The sequence below is a fragment of the Lepisosteus oculatus genome, chromosome 8, assembly GCF_040954835.1.
Source record: "Lepisosteus oculatus isolate fLepOcu1 chromosome 8, fLepOcu1.hap2, whole genome shotgun sequence".
NCBI lineage: Eukaryota > Metazoa > Chordata > Actinopteri > Semionotiformes > Lepisosteidae > Lepisosteus > Lepisosteus oculatus.
The window spans coordinates 12,288,492-12,309,057 of record NC_090703.1 but is presented as its reverse complement, the minus strand read 5'-3'; the positions used below and the strand labels follow the sequence as shown (position 1 = coordinate 12,309,057).

The 20,566-nt window shown below is 41.3% G+C and overlaps 1 protein-coding gene across 3 annotated transcripts in view; it reads left to right on the top strand.

Annotated features, from left to right (window-relative positions):
* bahd1 (bromo adjacent homology domain containing 1) overlaps positions 1-18,427 on the top strand; it is a 59,165-nt gene extending 40,738 nt beyond the window's left edge. For all 3 annotated transcript variants that reach the window (XM_015339259.2, XM_006643065.3, XM_015339260.2), the window contains exons 2-7: positions 1,652-3,298; positions 6,179-6,552; positions 7,547-7,706; positions 8,785-8,864; positions 9,311-9,402; positions 10,547-18,427. In XM_015339259.2, coding sequence (XP_015194745.2) covers positions 1,672-3,298; positions 6,179-6,552; positions 7,547-7,706; positions 8,785-8,864; positions 9,311-9,402; positions 10,547-10,733 — 2,520 coding nt within the window. In that variant the 5' untranslated portion in view covers positions 1,652-1,671 and the 3' untranslated portion in view covers positions 10,734-18,427. The remainder of the gene's footprint in view (positions 1-1,651; positions 3,299-6,178; positions 6,553-7,546; positions 7,707-8,784; positions 8,865-9,310; positions 9,403-10,546) is intronic.
* Positions 18,428-20,566: the final 2,139 nt, after the last annotated feature.

Sequence of the window (20,566 nt, the reverse complement as noted above, 5' to 3'; positions counted from 1 at the left end):
CCAAGTGTTGTGGGTGAAGAATAGCTTGTAATAATCAGTCTGTACAGTATGCAGTGGTGCCACAAGGGGTGATATTCAATGAAACCACATCTGTGCCACATGCATACAATATGCAGACGGGATGCATGCCATTAAAATCCCCCCCAAATTCTCTGGCATTCATTAAGACTGTACAACAATCCGGAAGAGAAACAGAAAACCATCAATAGCCCTCTGCTTATTTCCTAAAGTACAGTGCTTAAATAAATTACTGTAAAATTGATGTGAAGTTTGTTGAGTTCAGTGGATTTTCATAGCTTGTTGAAGCGTGAGTAGCTGTACAATGTGCGAAGCCCTATGGTAGATCTGATCTCTGGCTGAAATCCATTATTTCAATGATCAGATGTCATCAAGTGTGGTGTTGTGGTTATAAATCTGCTCTTAACTGGCCACCCTTATTATATGCCTTATCCATCTGAAAGGTCTAAGCTGAACCTATAGATCTTTCAGGTCATTATCTGTGGGCAGATATCCAGACAACCAGAGCCCTGTGAGTCTCTTTACAAGCATATCTAAATGCAGTACTTTGAACTGAGAAAGTTTTTTTTAACAGTAGCGGAAACAGCCTTTTTACCTCTCTTATGTTAGCATCTGATGAGTAATTGCTACTTTTATAACAGGAGAGAAGGGAAATGCATAAAAAGATTTTTGTTCGTGCCCTGAACTTGGATATATTTAAACAACTTAATCATTGTACAGTCTGTCAGACTTATCAACTCTACAGCAGTTAAAAACAAGAGAGGGCCATTCAGCTTGCCTAGCTCATTTGGTTTTGACAATTATGGTTTTCTAAGGATGAAACATTTTAGTGCACTGTAAAAAAAAAATCCACAACAGCCAAATTCAAATGTTTCGTTGGTCGTTAGGTGAACACAGAGAGCGCTTGCAGGTTTACCTAGATTTGTTGCGCTAATTAGCACAATAATGTACTTCACATATGCAATACCAACTTTAAATAGTTTTGTTATGTGCTAGAGACCAGTTAAATTATTTTTCTTAGACTGTTGAAGTGCTCAAGGACATTACTCTGTGTAAATTTTACAGTCCTGTAATTAATTTGGTGTATCAAGCAAAAGTGGGGAAAAAAATATCTTCCGTTTTTCTTAATGAAGACTTTCTGGAAGACATGAAATTATGATACTGAATGCATAATTAGTTATATAAACTTTCAGCAAAACGTGAGCACTATTTTTTTTTACTAAGACCAAATAGCTGAGTTTACTCTAAAACAACCTTCATTACAAATATGTGTTAAATGAAATCCTTAACAATGGTTGCATACTGTATAAATGTAAAAGGGCTAGATATAAACATTTTTAAATGGGTAATTTAAAAAAAATGTTGTGGGATTGTTCTGTTAGTGTACTCTTACAATTTTTGTTTAGAGTGGAACACAAGTTATACAATGTTACTTGATTTATCAAACACCCAATATTTCAGCCATTTATTTAGTACATTTACAATTAATATTAATATTGTTTGTCTCTTTGGACAAGGGCATTTGCAAAGAAATTAATACAAAAAAGTCACATTTTTTTTTTCTTTTGTAAGAACTGAATTGCTATATAATGTGTTGTGTACTAAAAGAAGTTTTCCTTCTCTGTCTCCTCAGGCGCTGTGGGAAAGTATGTAATGACTCACGCGCGGCAGAAGGATTCTCTGAGTAGGTATCCGAGTGAAGGCCGGGACCAGGTAGGGGGTGGGCCGCATGGTGAGGCAATGGGAGGAGCCTGGCCTGAGTGCCCACTGCGAGAAGGCAGGACCAAGCAGGGCGTGGCCAAAAAGGGCGGGGCAAAGGAAAGCAAGGACCTAAGTGGAGAACAGGACAGGAAGTCCTACCCACTGAGGAAGAGATCAGGTGTGGCTGAGGTTGGCACCCGCAACTGTCGTGTTGTGCTGACGCGTCTCGAGGAGAGTACTGTGCAAGATGACGTGAATTTGGAAAATCTGTCCAGTGATATACATGAGCAGAGCTGCATAGAAGGACAGGAGATGAGTACGTTCAACAGCTGTGGTAAGAAAACCAGCCAAGTCTGTAACCAGACACTGGAACCAAAAACCGAACCAAAACCTGACTTGAGTTCACCTCTTCATGAGCCACGCAAACGAAGACTGGCATCTCTAAATGCAGAGGCGGTCAACAGCTTACTGCTAGAGAGAGAGGATTTCCAACAGGGGACAAAAAACTCCAAGAAGCCCACGCAGAGGTTACATGGCGAATGTGTCTCTTCTAAGGAGCTATCCAAGGATCCGATGAATGCAGGAGAATGGTCAGATGCCCCAAAGGGCTCACATGCTCCGAAATCAGACTCGTGCGGAAGTCCCAATAGCCGCAAGAAGGCCCGAATAGACACTGAAAGCGTAAAGAGTGGCTGTCCGGATGGCCCTGCCCCTCGGCGCCTAGCAGGACTTAATGCTGCCGCTCTGCTCAAGCTCACTAGTGCCTCTGCAGGGAACAAACGCAGAGTAAAGACTGACTGCAAGGGAGTGTGTGGAGGGGTGGGGGGAAAGCAGCACCCCAAATCAAGGAAACGGCGACACAAGCAACCGACGCAACTCCAGCTGATACAGCAAGGGAGTTGTGCGTTGTGCAAAAAGGAAGGTTTTACCCCAAAAATTGAATGGGAGGGAACGACAGGAGGAGGGGACGGGTTCTTCAAATTGGGAAATCAGTGTCGGAGTATGCTGGGGTATCCTATGAAGGATGTCAAAGAGGAACAGACTGAGACGGAGGTGGACCCATTTTACTGTTGTCCCCAAGAGAAGTCCATGGAATACTGTCACAGACTGGCTCTGTTTCTCGGACGCCAGCCCTACGCAGAGCCGGAAGAGCATTCTCCTGACTCCCTCAAACAAGAGTTCCTCATACCCACGCACTCCCTGGCACATCCTGCCCTGACTGTAGGCACACACCCCTACCTGTGCCCAGATCCTTGCTTCTCAGGCTATTATCTCCACATCGGCCATCCTGGAGCTTCCTCGCCTCCCCTGACGACTGGCCCCGTGCCCTACCCGCCCTCCACTGTGCCCTCCGTGACGCTGTGCCCCAGCTCCAAGCTGCTCACTTCTGCAGTCTCGCACCCCTCGGGGATCCCACACCCTGCCTTCTGCGGTTCGGTGGGGTCGCCCTGTTTTGGGGAGGCCTGCAGGGTCAATGGCTTTACCACAGCCGCCGCTTACAGAGCTGTGCAGCCTGTCGCGGGCAGGAGATGTACTTTCAACACGGGATGCACTGGCTGCTCCAACAAAATCAAAACAGGTGAGAAAGGCGGAGAAAGCGAGCTGTGTGTAAATACTGTAACCCAGATGTATACATCGTTCGTGGCTCTACCGTACGCTGGTATCAAAAAGCTTCCAATATCTTATGTGTCAAGACATTAAAAGAAGGCATTTGAAGAGTGAATGTTCATTCTTGAAGCAGCGCGTTAACTCCATTTTTCCACAACAATTGGGATTCTTAGGGGCAAACTGGGACTCAGGCAGGGGCCTAGGTTTGGGTTTAATGTACCTAGAGACCAGGATTAGGATGTATTTTTATGCTATGTGTTTGTCTCTCAGAAATGTGTCCTCCCTGAAGGAAACATTGACACAGCTAGATTCTGAGATCCAGACCAAAGGTGGAACTTGCAGTCTACATGACTCTAGAATCTATCTCTATATCACTTTACCTCTCTTTAATGAGTCATCATTTGTTAGGTCATGCAGAGGCTGTACAATGTGGACGTCTGGTCTTCTTATGTCTTATTCTAGCAAGATCATACAGTATGTCAACTGCATACTGTATATGAGCTCATTTGTGTCTTGCATTTTTTTCTCATGTCAGAGGAGAAGTTCACATTCATATTACAATGCAGAGTTTCTTGAACCGTGTTCACATTACCTTGAATTAAAACAGTCGCTAACTAACTGTGCCTATTGCACTTCAGCCATGCTCACGTTAGCACTTTCACATACTGGCCAGAAATGTGCTACAGCAGTTAGAGGTGTTTTATTTGTTACTCACAAATGAGGAACTTGCATCCTAGCTGTGTAGTATCAGCACCTCCCTTCCATTATAAAAGTGTGTTGTCAGTATTTAATCAATGTAAAAATAGGTAACAGTCCTTCATTATCCTGTACTCCTTAATATCTCACCAGCTGCTCCGTTCGCAGCAGCATCAGTTTGCTTCATGCCTTCTGACCCACAACAGAGACAAAATGTCCCACCCCTGCACCAGTTTGGTTGGGTCCCAATCCCACCTCAGGACTTGAGTCAGGAGGACTGATTCATGCTGTTGTTGCACACAATGATGACACTTTTTAAAATAACAGTAAGAATAATGGAGAGAAAACCCCAACAGCAGTTAGCCAAGCTGTGTCAGATATTTCTGCATCATGTCTCATCAGAACCCAGCCTTAATTGTGACTTGGTTTATCAGCAGAGTGGACACAGTGAATTTTGGAGGCATGTACTGTACCTGCAGTTTTGAAATGGTATCAATATCATAAATGTCAGTTTGCAGAAAGGGCTTGTTTCCATGTCTCAAACATGTCCTTTATACTAGAATGTAAGTCTGAAAGAAAAAATGAGCATCTTCATATCCACCCTTAACAGTGATTCATATTTACTTCTCCAAGTTTCCCAGGTTATCAGGAGTGTGGTGCTTCTACTGATTGAGCTTTAATTATTTTATGAAATAACAGCTGTATACCTTTTTTCTGTTATAGCCAGAGTCTATTCCCCTAATTCAAAGTCTACTTTTCCCTGGATTCTGCCATGTTCATCATCTGTATGAGGCTTCTTGTCTCTTGTAGCTCAGTATGCAGAACAAAATTCCTCACAGTACACTCATCAAGCAGGAATGTCACAGTTTCCCAGTTCTTCAGGAACTGAGTCACAGACCTGCAGAGTGAAGCTGTAAGAAGCAGACAGGGGTCACTTTCTGCCAGGGGGATAGAGCTGTAGCAAAACACTTGTCCTATATGAGCCACTGCTGCTGCTATATACTAATGTTTCAGAAAGTAAAACACTGTGTTATTGGGGTTGGGTTTCTCACACTTGTTATCTGGTTTAATCCTGAGAGGATCAAGGCACTTAAGCACATCAGAATAGATCCCGGTTTCATCTGCCAAAATAACAATGTCATAAGGTCTTTCATAAGTCTTGCAAACCTGGGTTTTATAAAATCATACAGTGCGAAAGTGATCTCACTTTTGGAGCACAACACAAGTATCTCAAGACCAAAGGATCCATAGACATATGGTTGGAAAATCCTCAAATATACTTGCACTGACTGGCCAACATATCATACCAGCAGACCATTTACTATGATTCAGAACCTCAAACCACAGGAGCTAAAATTAATAAAAACCCTGAGTTCAAGGGAGAGTTACACTATCGCCCAACCCTTACATCTGATACAGTTTAGTTACTGTCTAAGGGGTGGCCTTGCACAGCGGTGATTAATGACCAGTGTGCAGTTCCTACTGATTCCCCCTGCTGCTGGAAGGTGAGAGGTACACAGCAAGCAAACAGGGCCAGCCTGCAGCGTACTCTAAGGCTGACTGTTGAAGTGCATGCTTGAGCACTTTGTTGATCTGTATTCATTTTTCAAAGCTGACCTGAGGGACTGGTCAAAGCTGCATGCAGGATCCCTCTGGCAGGTCCTGTTATGTACCTCCCTGCTGGGTTAATACATCGCAGAGGAGATGATAAAGGCTGCCAGGGTAGGAGTCTGTACACGCTGCTTGTCAGGACTCCAGTCCTCAGTGCCTCACAGGCACTGTCTCACTGTGCGGAGAGTTGCCAGAACCAGCACTTTGTGGCCTCTTTTTTTACCTGGCTCTTCACAACAGGACTCACCAGCCCTTTATTCCACAGCCTGTTGTTTTTACAGGACTATATAAAAGCTTAAATAAAACCCAGATAAAGTAAACAATTTTTTGTTTATTTACAGCTCCGCAAATGCGAGTGTATGGATGTTTTTAAGGAATTTTTAATGCTGTGTTCTTTTTTTAGGCCATTTTCTAGTGTGTTTTGTATTCTAAATATATTTCTAACCTACTGTTGGTTTAGTGTTGCTGAGCTGCTTGTCAGGTGTTCTAGAGTTGTGTGTGTGTGTGAGTACATTGCTGATCTTGTGAGCTCTGTGCGTTTCAGAGAGCTACATCACTTCCCTGGATGGGCACAGCCCAGCCATTCCAGTCTCTCCCACCCTGCCCCTCTCAGGATGCCCGGTGCCCACGGTGCCTCCTGCGGCCCAGTCAGTGCCACACGTGCAGACACCCCTCTCGGACCCCAGCCAGCCCCAGGCCCAGCTGAAGGTGGCGCGGGAGTGCCCCCAGAGTGCCAAACCCCCCAGCGGTTCCCGCTCTGGGGTCCGCAGTACCGCCGGCTGCCCCCATCTCTCTGACAGCCAGCTCACCCCTGGCCATGCCAGCAGCACGGGCAAGCAGCAGAGGATAACTCGCCGCCGGGCCACAAATGGCTGGCTGCCCATCGGCCTGCCCATCGAGAAGGAAGTCTTCATAGTGGTGAGTCGGCCCCTTTATTGTAATTATTTCCTTATTATGATTATGAGTATAATCCTTACACTTAATTAGTACTTTTCTGGACGCGCCACTTAAAAGCGCTTAACAGGTAATGGGGACTCCTCTCGACTACCACCAATATGTACCTCAAACCTGGGTGATGTGATGGCAGCCATAGTGCACCAGTCTGCTCACCACGCATCAGAGAATGTATGCTATTAGAGAAGAGCAGAGTGATGAAGCCAGTTCATAGATGGGAATTATTAGGAGGCCATGATTGGTAAGGGCCAGGGGGAATTTGGCCAGGAGACCGGGGTTAACACCCCCACCCTCTTTTCAAGACATGCCCTGGAGTTTTTAATGACCATGGAGAGTCAGGACCTCGGTTTGATGTCCCATCCAAAAGACGGCTTTTTTTTACAAGAAAGTGTTCTCGTCGCTATACTGGGACATTAGGACTCACGCAGTCTGCAGAGTGAGCGCCCCCTGGTCTTATTAACACCTCTTCCAGGAGGACTTCCATCCAGGTACTGACCAGGTTCACAGTACCTGGGTGTGAGCTGTACTTGGATGGGATGCTGAGCTTCAGTGAGTTGCCAGCTGTGAGTTGCAGGATGATATACTGTAGCTGCTGGCCTTTCCCAAGTCCCTCCCAATGTGTCCAGCTCTTCTGATATCAGCAGGCACAGTAGTACAGGGCATTTCTTCTGAGTAACAGACAGATGACCAGTTTGAATTGGATCAGAAAAATCCAGAATTTTATAGATGGAAAACCTTCTTGGCAGTGACCTTATGTTTCTCATGAGTTTTGCTTTGTTTTGGGGGAGTTTTTTAAATCTGCATCTGTGTACAGTAATGCTGTCCTAGATTCCTGCTTGATCCTTGCCTCATGCAGTATAGTTTGAGGGAGCCCGATCGCTTCGGCCCCTAAAGGTGGTTGGTTGGCACGTGCCTGTCAGCGCTGATGTGAGCGGGCTGCCCTGTGTTTTCGGTGCAGGGGGAGGATGAGCCTGCCCTCCGGCGGTGTTACGAAGGAGTGCAGCGGGACGGGGAGATCATCCGGGTCAGAGACACTGTCCTGCTCCGTTCTGGACCACGCAAGAAGTCCCTCCCCTATGTGGCCAAAATCTCTGCCCTGTGGGAAGACCCCAAGACTGGTGAGCAGACCCAGGCTACCGTTCCTAATTAAACACCAGATATCCCTTTCCTCTCTGTCAGGTGGTAGATTGTATCGTTTCATTTTCAGACACTAGGCAGGCTTTCTTAATTCAGCTGTAAACAGACTGTTACTCTTGCTCTCCCCTCATCGTTTTTAAAAGGAGTTTGCAAAAAGCTTTCCAATTGGCAGCTTTGTCTCTCACCCCTTGTCGTATCCTCCAACTAATATGTGGCTTTTTTTAACTGGCATGTGGCTTCTTATTTGTCTCATGAAATTCCTTTATATAAATGTATCATTGTTAAGAAAGCCATATAAATTGTATTGGATTCTCTTTTCTTTAAAATGTGTTGTCTTTTCAGCTTCAGTGGCTTTGCTTTTTAACCTGAGCGGATGATCTTCTTGGTACTTTCTCTGTAAAGTCCTATGTCTGCCGATATTAACTCCCCCCTTTGCTCTTTGTGGTTGCAAAACAGGCTTTTTAGAAACCCACAAGTGCTCGTAATTCACCAATCCTAGCATTTCACTGGAGGCTGGAGGTTTTTCTCTTGAATTAATGAGCCATGAGTTTGTCGAACACAAAAAGGACACATTGTATTTGATGTTCCTTCTGGGAGGCTCAAGAGAACCAGCAGCGTCCAAACCTGGTGTTCTTGGAATAACTTTGATTTATTGGCTGAATTTTGAACAAAATTGTTATAAAAGGAGATTAAGGATTAAGAACATAAAAAAGGTTATTTGGTTCATCTAGTAAATTGGGTAATTAACAGTTATTATTTACTAAATTAAATTATTTACAACTCATGTAGGAGGGGGGTATATGTAAAACTAGTAAGTTTAGATGTGAGAAAATTGAAATACCTGTGCTAAATGAAATTTAGAGTATAATATATTTTCAGTTTTTTTTATAGACAGTCATTTAGAAGTGTGGTATAATCACATGTCTGTAACAAAGCTGCAAAGTCATGTTTGTCTTCTGTCTTGTTCTGTTGAGAGCTGCTGTTACTTATGCCTGTCTGATGGAGATGATCCATGCTGCAGTCTTGCCCTGACCAGTGTGTTGTGTTCTTGTCCTTCAGGAGAACTCATGATGAGTTTGTTTTGGTATTATCGACCAGAACACACTCAAGGGGGCAGAATTCCCAGCATGCACTGTGAGGTCAGTAGTTCACGTACTGTCCTACTAATAAGACGTTTTGTGGGAGACTTGTTGATTGTAACAAAGTTATGAAGTTAATATCTTGCGTTATGTGTTGTATATAATGCTAACTCTTAGACTTTCTAGAAGTTGGATTTGTTAGAATTTACAGTTCTGGAATTTAGTTTGCTATTGTTTACAAGATGAAAAGACTTCTACAATAGTTTTTTGCTCTGAGAAGAGATATTTTCAGTATTTCTGACTTCGGATATTTTTTATACCCCCGTCGCCGACCTGCACTAAAAGCATTCATAAATCAGAGCCGTCAATGTGCAACCATTTGTCAGTAGTGGGGGACAACCCTAAGCAAATTTAGTGGGTATTTTGTGGGCAGAGCAGTGTGGGGCAGTGTGGTGCTTTATTCAGTCCTCAGTTTGTCATGTGAATGTTTTTCTCCCCCGTTTCAGAATGAGATATTTGCATCTCGGCATCAGGATGAGAACAGTGTGGCCTGCATAGAAGATAAGTGCTACGTCCTGACATTAGCACAATACTGTAGGTAGGTGGCACTGGCGCACTTTGCTGTACAAATCGTGTAACTGTCGATTGTTGTGTTGATTCTGAGCTCATGTGTTCCCCTGCCCATGGAGAAGACTTAATTAGGAACAGGCTAAGGTAAATTCCATGCTAAAAAGTAGAAAAAAGGAAGACTCAATGTTGAGCCTGTTTCAGGCGTCAGCCGTCAAAGTGTTGTTTTTCTTCTTTCTACTTTTCAGTGTGGAATTAAACTTGTTTCTTTCCACACAGACGCAGCCCCCCATTCAACAATTTATTTATTCTACGAGAATTGTCCACTAATTAGGAGGTTTGTAGGAGATGCAGTTACTTTGGTGCATCATTTCAAAAGCATCTCAATGTTTTTATTCAAGAATCTCCCATTTGACTAGTCTGAAATCAGCATGTACAAAGTTATTATTTTTTTAGCCTTTGTGCTGGTGTCAGCTGGGACGCTGCAAAAAACACTTGATGTTAGCCTCAGATTAACTTGTTTCTTTTTTATGGATTGAGCTGTATTTGTACATCTAACAATGCAAAATAACACCAGTTGGGAAAAATAGTTTGCTCCTGGCCATATTTCTGTCAAAACAAAAATTTCATTGTACCAGTTGAAGGTGTTATTCAGAAATGAAACATTTAAAGAAACTTCCTATGGGCAAATCTGCGAGATCCATTTGTGTTAAGTTACATTTAAAGGGGGATTTCTTTACTCTACAAAATTCCAGCAAAAACTGCACAAAACTGCACAATATTTAGCAAACAAGCGCAGATGACTTAAGATCAAATTCATGAATGCAGAATATCATTCCCTAGTGTTTTACAAGATTGCTTTTACTGTACATTAGTAGTCACAGTCCCTGTTTAGTCAACCTGGACATATTAGGGTATCTGCAGACTGTGTGTGATGTTGGTACAATTGCAGGTATGTACAGAAGGCATCATTATGGGTCACACTGAGCTGCTGTTTGGTGTAGGACACAGTCAGCATTCAGATCACAGACTGTAACAGTGACTTTCCATCCAACAGCACATTTTTTTTTCTCCTTTAAATAATTTGTGATGGTTCTTGAGGAAAATGAATGTCTGGGTAACTGTGTGCTTGCTTTTGGAGACCGATGAAGGTGTGCCCTGGGTTCTTCTTTCAGATTTTGTGCCTTGGTAAAGCGGCGTGGAGAGGGTCTCCCCGAAAGCGCCCCCATGGTGCCGCCTTCCCCCGAGTACTTCATCCCGGCACACCGCCGCGTCCCCGCGCACATTGACCCTGACCTCGTGTTCCTGTGTCGCCACGTCTACGACTTCCGCTACGGGCGCATCCTGAAGAACCTGCAGTAGCGCCGGCCCGGGGACTGGAGTGCGCCGAGGGGAGCGCCGGCCTGCCAGGACAGCCGCCCGCTCGCGCCGTGCCGCAGGCGGACCTGGGCACACACAGGGCCGGAGAGAGAGGGACTTAGCAGACAAACCAATCGATAACTGAACTGAAACTTAAACAAGCCAGCGTTCAAGTGCCAAACCGAGCCTGTGGGAGCCAGCCCTGCCCTGGGGAGTTCCTCATTTGACAGGTTGGGGAAGATGAAGGCCCAGCCTGTGGCACTCCCCCCAAACAGTCATATGGTGTTTTGCCATTTCTAACTGGCAGAAATCCAGTACTGATTGGATATAAGAGGACCTGGCCTGATTTCCCCTAATGACCTAAGAGCCATTGGAGAAGGGCATGCAAGACCATTCTGTGCGACATGTCAGTGAAAGAAACTGAGAAAAACAAATCCACACGTGCTTTCCAGAAATCGGATGAAGTGATCTAGTTTTTATTGCAATCGTCTTGAGCTGTTATGTCCCAGTACTGGATTCTGTGTCTGCAGTGAGCAGCGATATGAGTTTGTCATTTCTGTATCTGAGGTGAAGATGCCCTAAGCAACAAAAGGCCACTGTGTCCCATGCTGTGGAAATGTCAGTGTCAGCTTATTTGGACGAGGGAGAAATTGGCTGTCTTCTGTTACTAAGATTCTTCTGAGTCTTCTACTCCAGAATCTTCTGCAGTAGAATGAATGAATTTTCTTGCCTTCAGCTCTCAGAATGAAACGATACTGTCTGAGGTGTGCCCGCGCTAGCTTGACACGTTCGAGCGGGTCAGTGGCAGACGAGTTCACACATCAGTTAATATTCAAATTCCATCTGCTGTTGTGAAAGAAAGCAGATTCCGGATGAAATGTGCATATGGGTGGGACCAGGTATCCCAGGGTCCATCAGGCTGTCCCCCACAGGAGCGGTTTGGCCCCCCTGCTGCGAATCGACCAATGAGAGGGAGGCAGGATTTTTTTTTTCTTCAACGCTTCCTGGCAGTTACCCGTGACTTGCCTTATGCCTTGCAGGTAGAGATGTAGGCAGCAAGCTCCACTACACCCCTCCCCCCCCCCCCCCACTCTCCTGATAAAACCAAAGGATGTCACAGCGCGGAGCCCCAGTTCCCCACCTGCCCCCCCCGGTGTTTATCGTTAGTTTGCACTCTTTTTGTGTTTAATTAGAACTTTTATATGATTGTGTTCTTGGCTTTACCCGCTACTAATATTGTTCAGGAGGAACTCTGTGTTTTTCCGTTTGTATACTTGTAGACCAGAAGGACGTATTAGGCTTTTTCCTCCTCCCCATGGGATCAGGGTAAGACACATGCAAACACTTAACTTTCTGCTGTGCTGCAGCTTTTATCTAGGACATTGTGGAGCTCCCCACCCCCTCCCCTGCACATGTCCTCCATTCTGAATAATACAGTACTGTATGTCCATCAAGAATGAGAGAAACAAGAATTAAAGAGAGGTAGCATGTGCATTGTCAAAGTGTCACATAGGTTTTTCTAGACTTTCGGTATCTTATGTAGTATGTCTGGTAGCTTTTAGGAACAAGTATTACTGTATTTATGAGATGAAGTTTTTTTTTAAATGTTTTGCCAAACTTGAATTTTGAGGATGGGACATTACTTAAGAATTTCACTCTTTTCGGCCCCATGTTCAGTATGGGTGTATTCTGGGAGCAAGTCAGACACATGGGCACGTTCTGTGCAGACAGTATTGTCACACCGTAATCAGAAAGGGTTTTTATTTTAAAAGATGAAGCGGACAATGACCTAAGGCACATAACAGTCAGAATAGATTTTTCATTCTTGCAAAGATGCTTAAGGTTAACTAAAGAAACAAGACAATAACTTTGTTCCTTTCCAGACCAATGTTCTGTTGTTAATAGTCATTTTTCCCCTTTGTAGTGTTTTTTTTTTTCAGCAGACTTCAGACTTCCAGGCCACAGCAGTTGTCTAATTGTTTCTGGAGTTCAGTAACAGGATAAGGTTGTAATTTAAATATTACTGATTTGCCTGTTGAGAGAAACTGTGCTGCAAAGAACTATGGCAGCAGGACTTCTAATTCAAAGTCAATTGAAATACAAAAAATCTGCTTGCTGTTTGCAAGCAGCAAACTTGAAATATTTGTTTTTAATGCCAAACTATAGAACAGCAGGTACTGCAATAAATAGTTTTAGGAAAAGGAAAATAGGGTGATGTGACAACTAAACATACTGCATACAGTTACCTCTATACTTATTCCTACCCCCCGTTAAATAGTATCAAAAACATTGTTTAATTATATAATAGATATGTGGATGGGATAATCGGTCTTCCCTAAAGAAAGTATAAAAATGTTACTGTAATCTTAATAGTATTGCACAGAGCAAAATGATAGTTCTCATGAATAATGCTTTCCAGAAAATGTTAAGGTTAATATATTCACAGCCCATACAGTTAGTATTTGGTAAATCCTCCTCTGGCAGAGATTACACTCACAAGATGCCTCCTATAGTGTGCTATGTTGCATTTCTGATGGAGGGTGGGTGGAATTGACTGTTCCTCCTGGCAGGATTGCGGTGCGTCTTTCAAATCATTCGGTTTATGATTTGCCTTCTTTGAGTTCAAACCAGAAACATCAGATTGGACTGATATTTGGAGAGTGAAATGGTTGGTCGAGAACATATTTTGTGTAGTTAATCATTTCTTTGTTGATTGGATTTACATCATTGTCATGCTGAAATTTTTAAGCAGATTTGTGGTACTTAACAGCTTGGACAAACTATTCTTGTCTGTGTTGGGAGTTCATGATTCCCCCTATTTTGGCTAAGGCTCCAGGGTCTGTGGAAGCAAAACAACCCCCTGCCATCTTTCATAGTGAGGCACAGGTGTTTTCTGATAAGCTTTTCTGTTTGTATGTGAAACATAATACATACCACTCGTGGGCATGTCCGAAAAGCTCAATTTTGTATCTGCTGGTAAGGTTCCAGGTATCGGTGTAATGCAGTAAATCCAAGATAATACAGGGTTCTTCCTTGTACCCCAACCATGAATGCCAGATTCATGCAGATAACATTAGGATCGCATAAAGGCGTGAATAAACATTACTCTGGAATTCAGTTATTTATTAAAACTGTGACATTTCTGTGTTAAATGCTATTACAATTACAGTATTACATCTTTAGATTAGATTAAAAGTAGATGCACTGTCCAGTCCATTGCTCAATAGCATGTTTTTGTTCCTATTTCGTTAGGGTATGGATAAATCTGGAGGGCACTGTAAGATGTTCTAAAAAACAAAGATTCCTGATGGGGAAATATTTTAGAATCATATTAGGTGCAACTTTTCACTGAACTATAAAGGTGTACATTATTTTCTTGGTCAGGTTCAGCTTAATTTAAGTTGAGGTGTAAATTTCAAAATATCACTAAAATCACATTATATAAATTGTTCTAAAAAATCATGTTGACATCAGTTGTAATGTCCAGTCATGGAATTGAGGACCAGATCGTCCAAGACAACAACAAAATGAAATTAGAAACCTGGGGCACATAACACACACACACATACAACTTTGCTCTTAGTCCTTTAATTAAATGTAAATATTTAAAGTCTCAGCATGAAAAAACTGAGCATTTTCAAAACAATACAAAATCACAGCACAGCGTGTTTGCATTATTTATAAGACAAACCTGTGTATTGTAGTAAACATCCTTTAAATGGAATAAATAATATATGAGTTGGAACTGAACTTTATTTGCAGTAAGTGTTTGAAGTCCTGGTGAGACAGCTGTGACTAAGAAAATGAGGATGTGTCCTGGTGGGGTGGCTTGAAAATCACACACTTATTACCTTTTCTCACTGTATTACACAGTAGACAGCCTAAAAATCAAGTCTCTGTTCCAGGTAACATTTTGTACCTTTCTAAAGACCCTTTTTTTTTAAAAAAAAACAAACTATTTCTTGGGACTGGTATTACAAAAACAAAAGCTTTTTCCTTGCAAAAAAAAATGCTGACTTTCAGCATTATAAATGTTTCATACTTAAGAAATTCTACACCTCTGATTGTCTAGGATAGTGATAAAAAGTAAAACCGGAACATAGATCAGTTGATTGATTGTAGTTATTCATGTAACGTGGAAATTATAGAAGTATTAAATTAAGCACTTTCTCAAAAACACATGTACACAGCAATTATATTTTAAAGATGCAGATTTATATACTTAGCTATGGCTATCAGTATGGTTTGCCTTTGCAGCAAGTAAACCATATCTTAATTGGCTTAATAGATACCTCTCCAAATGATAAATGGAAAATAAGAATGACAAGCCAGTTTTTTCTATAAAGTTTACTGACTGATTATTAGATTACAAAGCAAAGGACACATTGTTCCTATATGAAGAAGAAATCCTTTGTCATGATTATTAAAATGGTAAACAAAACTGAAAGCAAACCATATCCAATGAAATAGCAACCACAACATTGCAGACATATTCAGTTTGCCTGGGTTTTGGTTTCATGCATCAGCATATATTTTATAATTTAAAAAATGAGGATTTTAGCCCAGCTATTTTGGAGTATTGAATAGGTTTGTAAATATATTTTATTGTGTTGCTTTGTGATATTTGAATTTTAGCTGATTTTTTAAAAAATAATTCCTTTATCAGGGAGCTAAATAAGAATCCCTGCAGGTTAAATTTTGTAGAGCTGATTATTTACGACATTTATTTTTTGTGAAGAAAGGTTCTGTTATTTAATTTGGATGCCTGCTTTTTCTATTGCCTGTAGCTTAGTGTTTTAGTAAATGGGGACTTCAAGTGCTGCATCAACAATGTAATTAGAAGCTCAGTTTGACTAACCTGCATGTTGTCCATTACTGCCCTTACATCAGACATGTTTTTGTAAGTTTTTCAAAGGTGATAATCTGCTTTTTCTATTGTAGTCAAAAGAGTTAACTCCATTGTGCAACTTTCATTACTGATTCAAGTCCTTTTAGACAAAATCAACCAGTTTGCACAAAAAGCACTCTGATGCCTTTGGAATTCTTTTCTCTCTTTTGGTTTAAAGTGAGTCCATTTTAAAAGATTGTCCATACATTGTACAATGTCAAAGTATGTTTTTTATATGTGGGGAAAAAAGCCGTTTCTAAGCAAATCTTTCAACAGTCCATCCCCAGCATATATGTAGGCCTCATGTGCAGTGTCCAATTGTGTGATTGATTCCATTTTCATGACTTAACACCTGGGTTCACAGCTCACTGTTACAATAGGGCACTTTATTTGCTGTGATTCAGTAGGTTGGAAGAAATTACATTTGCAATTATTGATTTAAAAAAAACCCGCTTGTAAACAAAATCCTGTCTTGCCTGTGATCACCATCATTAAAATAGAAATTAAAAAGGCCATCACATCCAGCCCTTTGATTCTACTCCATTGATTAAAATTTGTATTTACTTTGACTGTCCAGTTGTAACCCACATAAGGGCTATGAAGTACATTTCTAGTATGACATTCCAGGATGTCACAGGGGTCGTGCTCGTGTTGTATTAGTGTGCCTTGTCTCTACGGCGGATTCAGTGCATTTTGACTTTAATGACATCTGTGTTCCTTTGCTGAAGTCGGCTGCTGACTTGACAGCCTGGCTGAAAGCAGCTGAGAATGACGCCATCTCTTTCCACCCCTCCGAACTGCTGACTCATGAGCACACAGGCGGCTTGAGCAGAGCAACAATCCGAACATCAGCTTTCATGCTACGACAGGTTGTCTCCCAGGTGTGCAATTTAGAGGTGCTCTCTGTGCACAACTAGATACCACGCAATCAGTTCAGACTGCTAAAACAGCTGAGTAAAACTGCAGAGATGTGCACCCCAGTGGAAATGCAGCAGTTGGTGCAGTCCCCATCAGCTTTTTCCCGTTACTGTATCGGCAAGGAAACTTGCTCGCACTGTACAGTATGTTCAAGGGACTGTAAAGGAAACTTTCTCAGTTCCCTTTAACTTTTTGAAAAAGGGTTAAGCATAACCATTGTTTCTCCTATCATAAAGTTTAAGCTTTGACGGGTTTTGGTATTGGTTATGCTTACACCAGACACTGGATTCATGAGTTGCTGTACATCCACTGATTTTCTGTCATTACAATACCTGTTTTAGGTGATCATTTTCCTAATTCTTGTGATATTTTTCATTGTTTTCCTTTTATCCACAAAAACATTCCAAAATGATTATATGACATATGACGTTTGTAAAGACTGCAAGTTTAAACAGGGCAAAGTTTTTATCAAGTTGCATAGAATGCCTAACTGTGCTCCTGATACAGAGCGCCATGTTACAGTCTATCCTTTTTAAGGTTTTCCGTTGTACATTAATTAGCGAAGTCTGCCTGAAGATTTTTTTATATTCTCCCGAACGTCTCAACAGCAACACGAAACGCAAGCACCTGGAATCCCAAACCAGAGTTTCTCATACCGGGTCTGAATGTAGGAAGAGACGCAACAGAAAACTCAGCTGCATTTATATGGACCCGCCACAGGGTGTCGTATTAGAACTGTGCAAATGTTGGTTACCAACAAATAACGATCTCGTTTCATAATACAACTTAGAAGCAAAAGGTTTGTGGCATTGTTCTATTATTGTTGCCGAATATCATACATACCACATTTCGGTTGTAAATCGAGTAAAATAATTAAAATGGCCTTTCAGCCATGTGAAGGCGCACTCTACCTTAAGCCACCATTTTCCCTGGTTATCTATTTCAACATTGCTTAAAAATAATGAGTATCACGCATCTACGTACATCGCGCTTAAATGCATCGAATAAAGAAAATTACCCCACCCCCCAAAAAACAAAAACCTCTACTAAACAATGTCTCCTGTTTTCCAGCACACCTTTTAAACGGGTTTTTTTTTGTAATCGCACCTTCTTTGACTTTCAGATGGCTTGACAATCATTTTGCCTGTATTTCCCGTCTAGTGCAGTTTTTTTCCGACGGGTATCTGCCAAATATCTCATCTGCTCGTTTAGGTTTTGCATGCCTTTCACAATGTTACTCTTTATCTTATTCAGGGGCACTGCTGAACAGTAACAGGTAATAGGGAGGATGACCTTTGATTTTCGATCTGCAATGTAATTGTACATTGGTCCACAGAATGGTCCAGATGCCAATATTGTTATTGATATCATAAGGGCTTTCCCTTTAAGAAAACGTTTTTGATATTCAGGTAATCTGCGACAATTGCCCCAGATATAATAATGCGGTGACGAGTATCTAATAACATAAAACCGAGTCTTTTACAACTTGTATTAACGCTGATGTGTTGGAATTGATCAGTTATGAGTACGATATATAGCTGTTCTTTGATCATTGTACAGCACGTTCCAATGCAAGTGTTGAAGTATATCCATGCAGTATGTATTTCAAAAGTGTGGTTTGCAAGCTTTTTTTTTCTTTCTTGATATATTAAGAAAAACTCATGCAGTAATGCACTTTGTAACCTACCATCGCCCCCTCATTCTGTCGCCCTGACCCCCAAATGGCCTGAGGTCTTGAGTGTCTACATGTAGAATAAGAACGACATTCCAGAGATGTCCTTTTGGCTGGGGTATACGAAATACATTTTCCAAATGAAATAATGTTAAAAATAAAGGAACATTGGAAGTGTATTGATGAAGAAGGAAAAATATATGTTTTGATGGGACTCGGCTACTGTTTCCGCTATTTTATTTTATTCAACCATACAGTTTCGCGTTAGCACCAACCGTACGGGCTTCAGAGTGTTCGTTCTTGATGGATCAAGGCTGGCCGGTTTGCGCTTTCGGAGGGGGCAGTCTAGATTTTAGGACACAAAAGTTGTCTGCTTCTAATTCATGTGAGAACATAAGCATTAGCCGTCCTACAGCAGCAAAACCTGTGAAATTCCCTTGGCCTGTGCCCGGGCGAGAATGAACATTAATTTTATTTTTGGGGATGCCAGTGTTAAATGTTTTGTTTAGTTAGCAAATAACACCACAGTGTATTTTTTTATATAGAACTGAAAACTTGTGTAAGGAAACGTGATGTTTCCCCATTTGTGTCCTGAATTAGATGCATCCCGTTTAACTAGGCCAGTAGAGGGAGATATTCGCTCACTACAATACTCGATTGAAAACAGATATTGATTCTGCAAGGAGGGTAATGCCCTGCTTATGAACGACATGACATGGCTCATTTAAGATATTATAGTGTGTGCTGTATTAGAAATTCTTTACATCTGAGGCACGGAAAGCACATTCGGACAAAATCATTGAAGTCAGATGCGTTCGTCTGAAGCAGGGGTCGGGCAAATCCACTACAGTCTTAAAGGTCCCCCTAAGACTAAGTCATCAACTGTTTAAAGATTAGGAGCACGTTTATTGATAACCACGAAATTAATTTGATGATGGGAAATCGTTGAGGGCTAGTGACTATTCTGATTTTTGATCCATTTGAACGACAATATAACTTGAATACACTATCAGTTTTATCATAGTTCAATCGTTCCAGGTCTTTAAAAATACTAATTTTACAAAATAAGTTATTTAGTCCATCTATATAACACCGGAGATCCATCTCTCACTTTTCGTGCACACCAGAAAAGTGTGTGGATGACTGAATGAACAAGAGCATGACACACGTACTGACAGATTTAGGATTCATTTGCTTTCTGGTCCAAATGAGACAGTTGTAACTGTGCACGACACTGCACTCAGATTGCTACATTATTGTACATTGGAACAAATGTAAATTGCGTCGCAAAAATGCGTCATTAAAATTAATATAATATGTTAAATGAAACAGATAAAAGACGGCAAATTGGAATCGTCCAACCTATCATTTGGAAAAAATATTTTTCAAAGATATGATTAGATTAGATTTATTATAGATTATTAGATGGGGCCTTAAAATAGTTTAAATTTGTAATGTACTTATAGCTGATTATACACGTATATATCTTAACTCTCAACTAAGATGTTGCTCATTGTGCTCCAGTAATCAGTGTTCATGCAGGAAACGTGCGTTGCGTAACGCAAACATTTTTAAGCACCGAGAGAAGTGAATATCGAAAAAATGTGAAATCTACATCCATTTGAACTTTGGTGTGTCCTGTTGTCGAGTTCAAGTTCGGTTCAGCTAAATCGGAAGATTGCAAGGTAAAAATAGCTGCAAGTGGAAAATGGGTGAGTTTTTTCATGAAATGCACGATACTGTGATTTTCTTATAAAATCCAGTGTAGTATTTAACTAGGAATTCTCAGTTTGTGCGAAATCATTTTCAAAGTTATTCAGTGTTTGAATTTCGAAATGTTAGATTATTGCTGTTCCCAATTTTCAAACACTACAGGTGGGTATACACTCAGCATTTTTTTTGCTCTACACCGATAGAGTTTTAATGTCGATTTGAAGGGTTTTTATCTGGAAAAAATACAACATGCAATTTTCTTTTATGTTTGAGCTTCAGGGATTCAAGAATGAGATGAGAAAATGTAGATGTAAATAATGTAAGATAATGTAAATAATGAGCACCGAATGGGAAATAAATGACCGTGATATCCTTGGTTTTCTTGACAGAATTGCGGATAGAAGTGCTCACTGTGATATACTCTTCTGTTCTACTAAAGGATAATTATGAAATGGAAACCAATTCTCAGGTCCCACCAGGTATCGAAGGTAAACCAGCACAATTACTTGTAAAGGTGGAGATTTTGATTCCAGTTTCCTGTGTGACATTGTGACAACACTAAGATTTTAAGTAGCATTATTATTTTACTTATTTTAGAAACAAACACAAACTTGAACATGCAAACAACAACAAAATCCCCCCCAA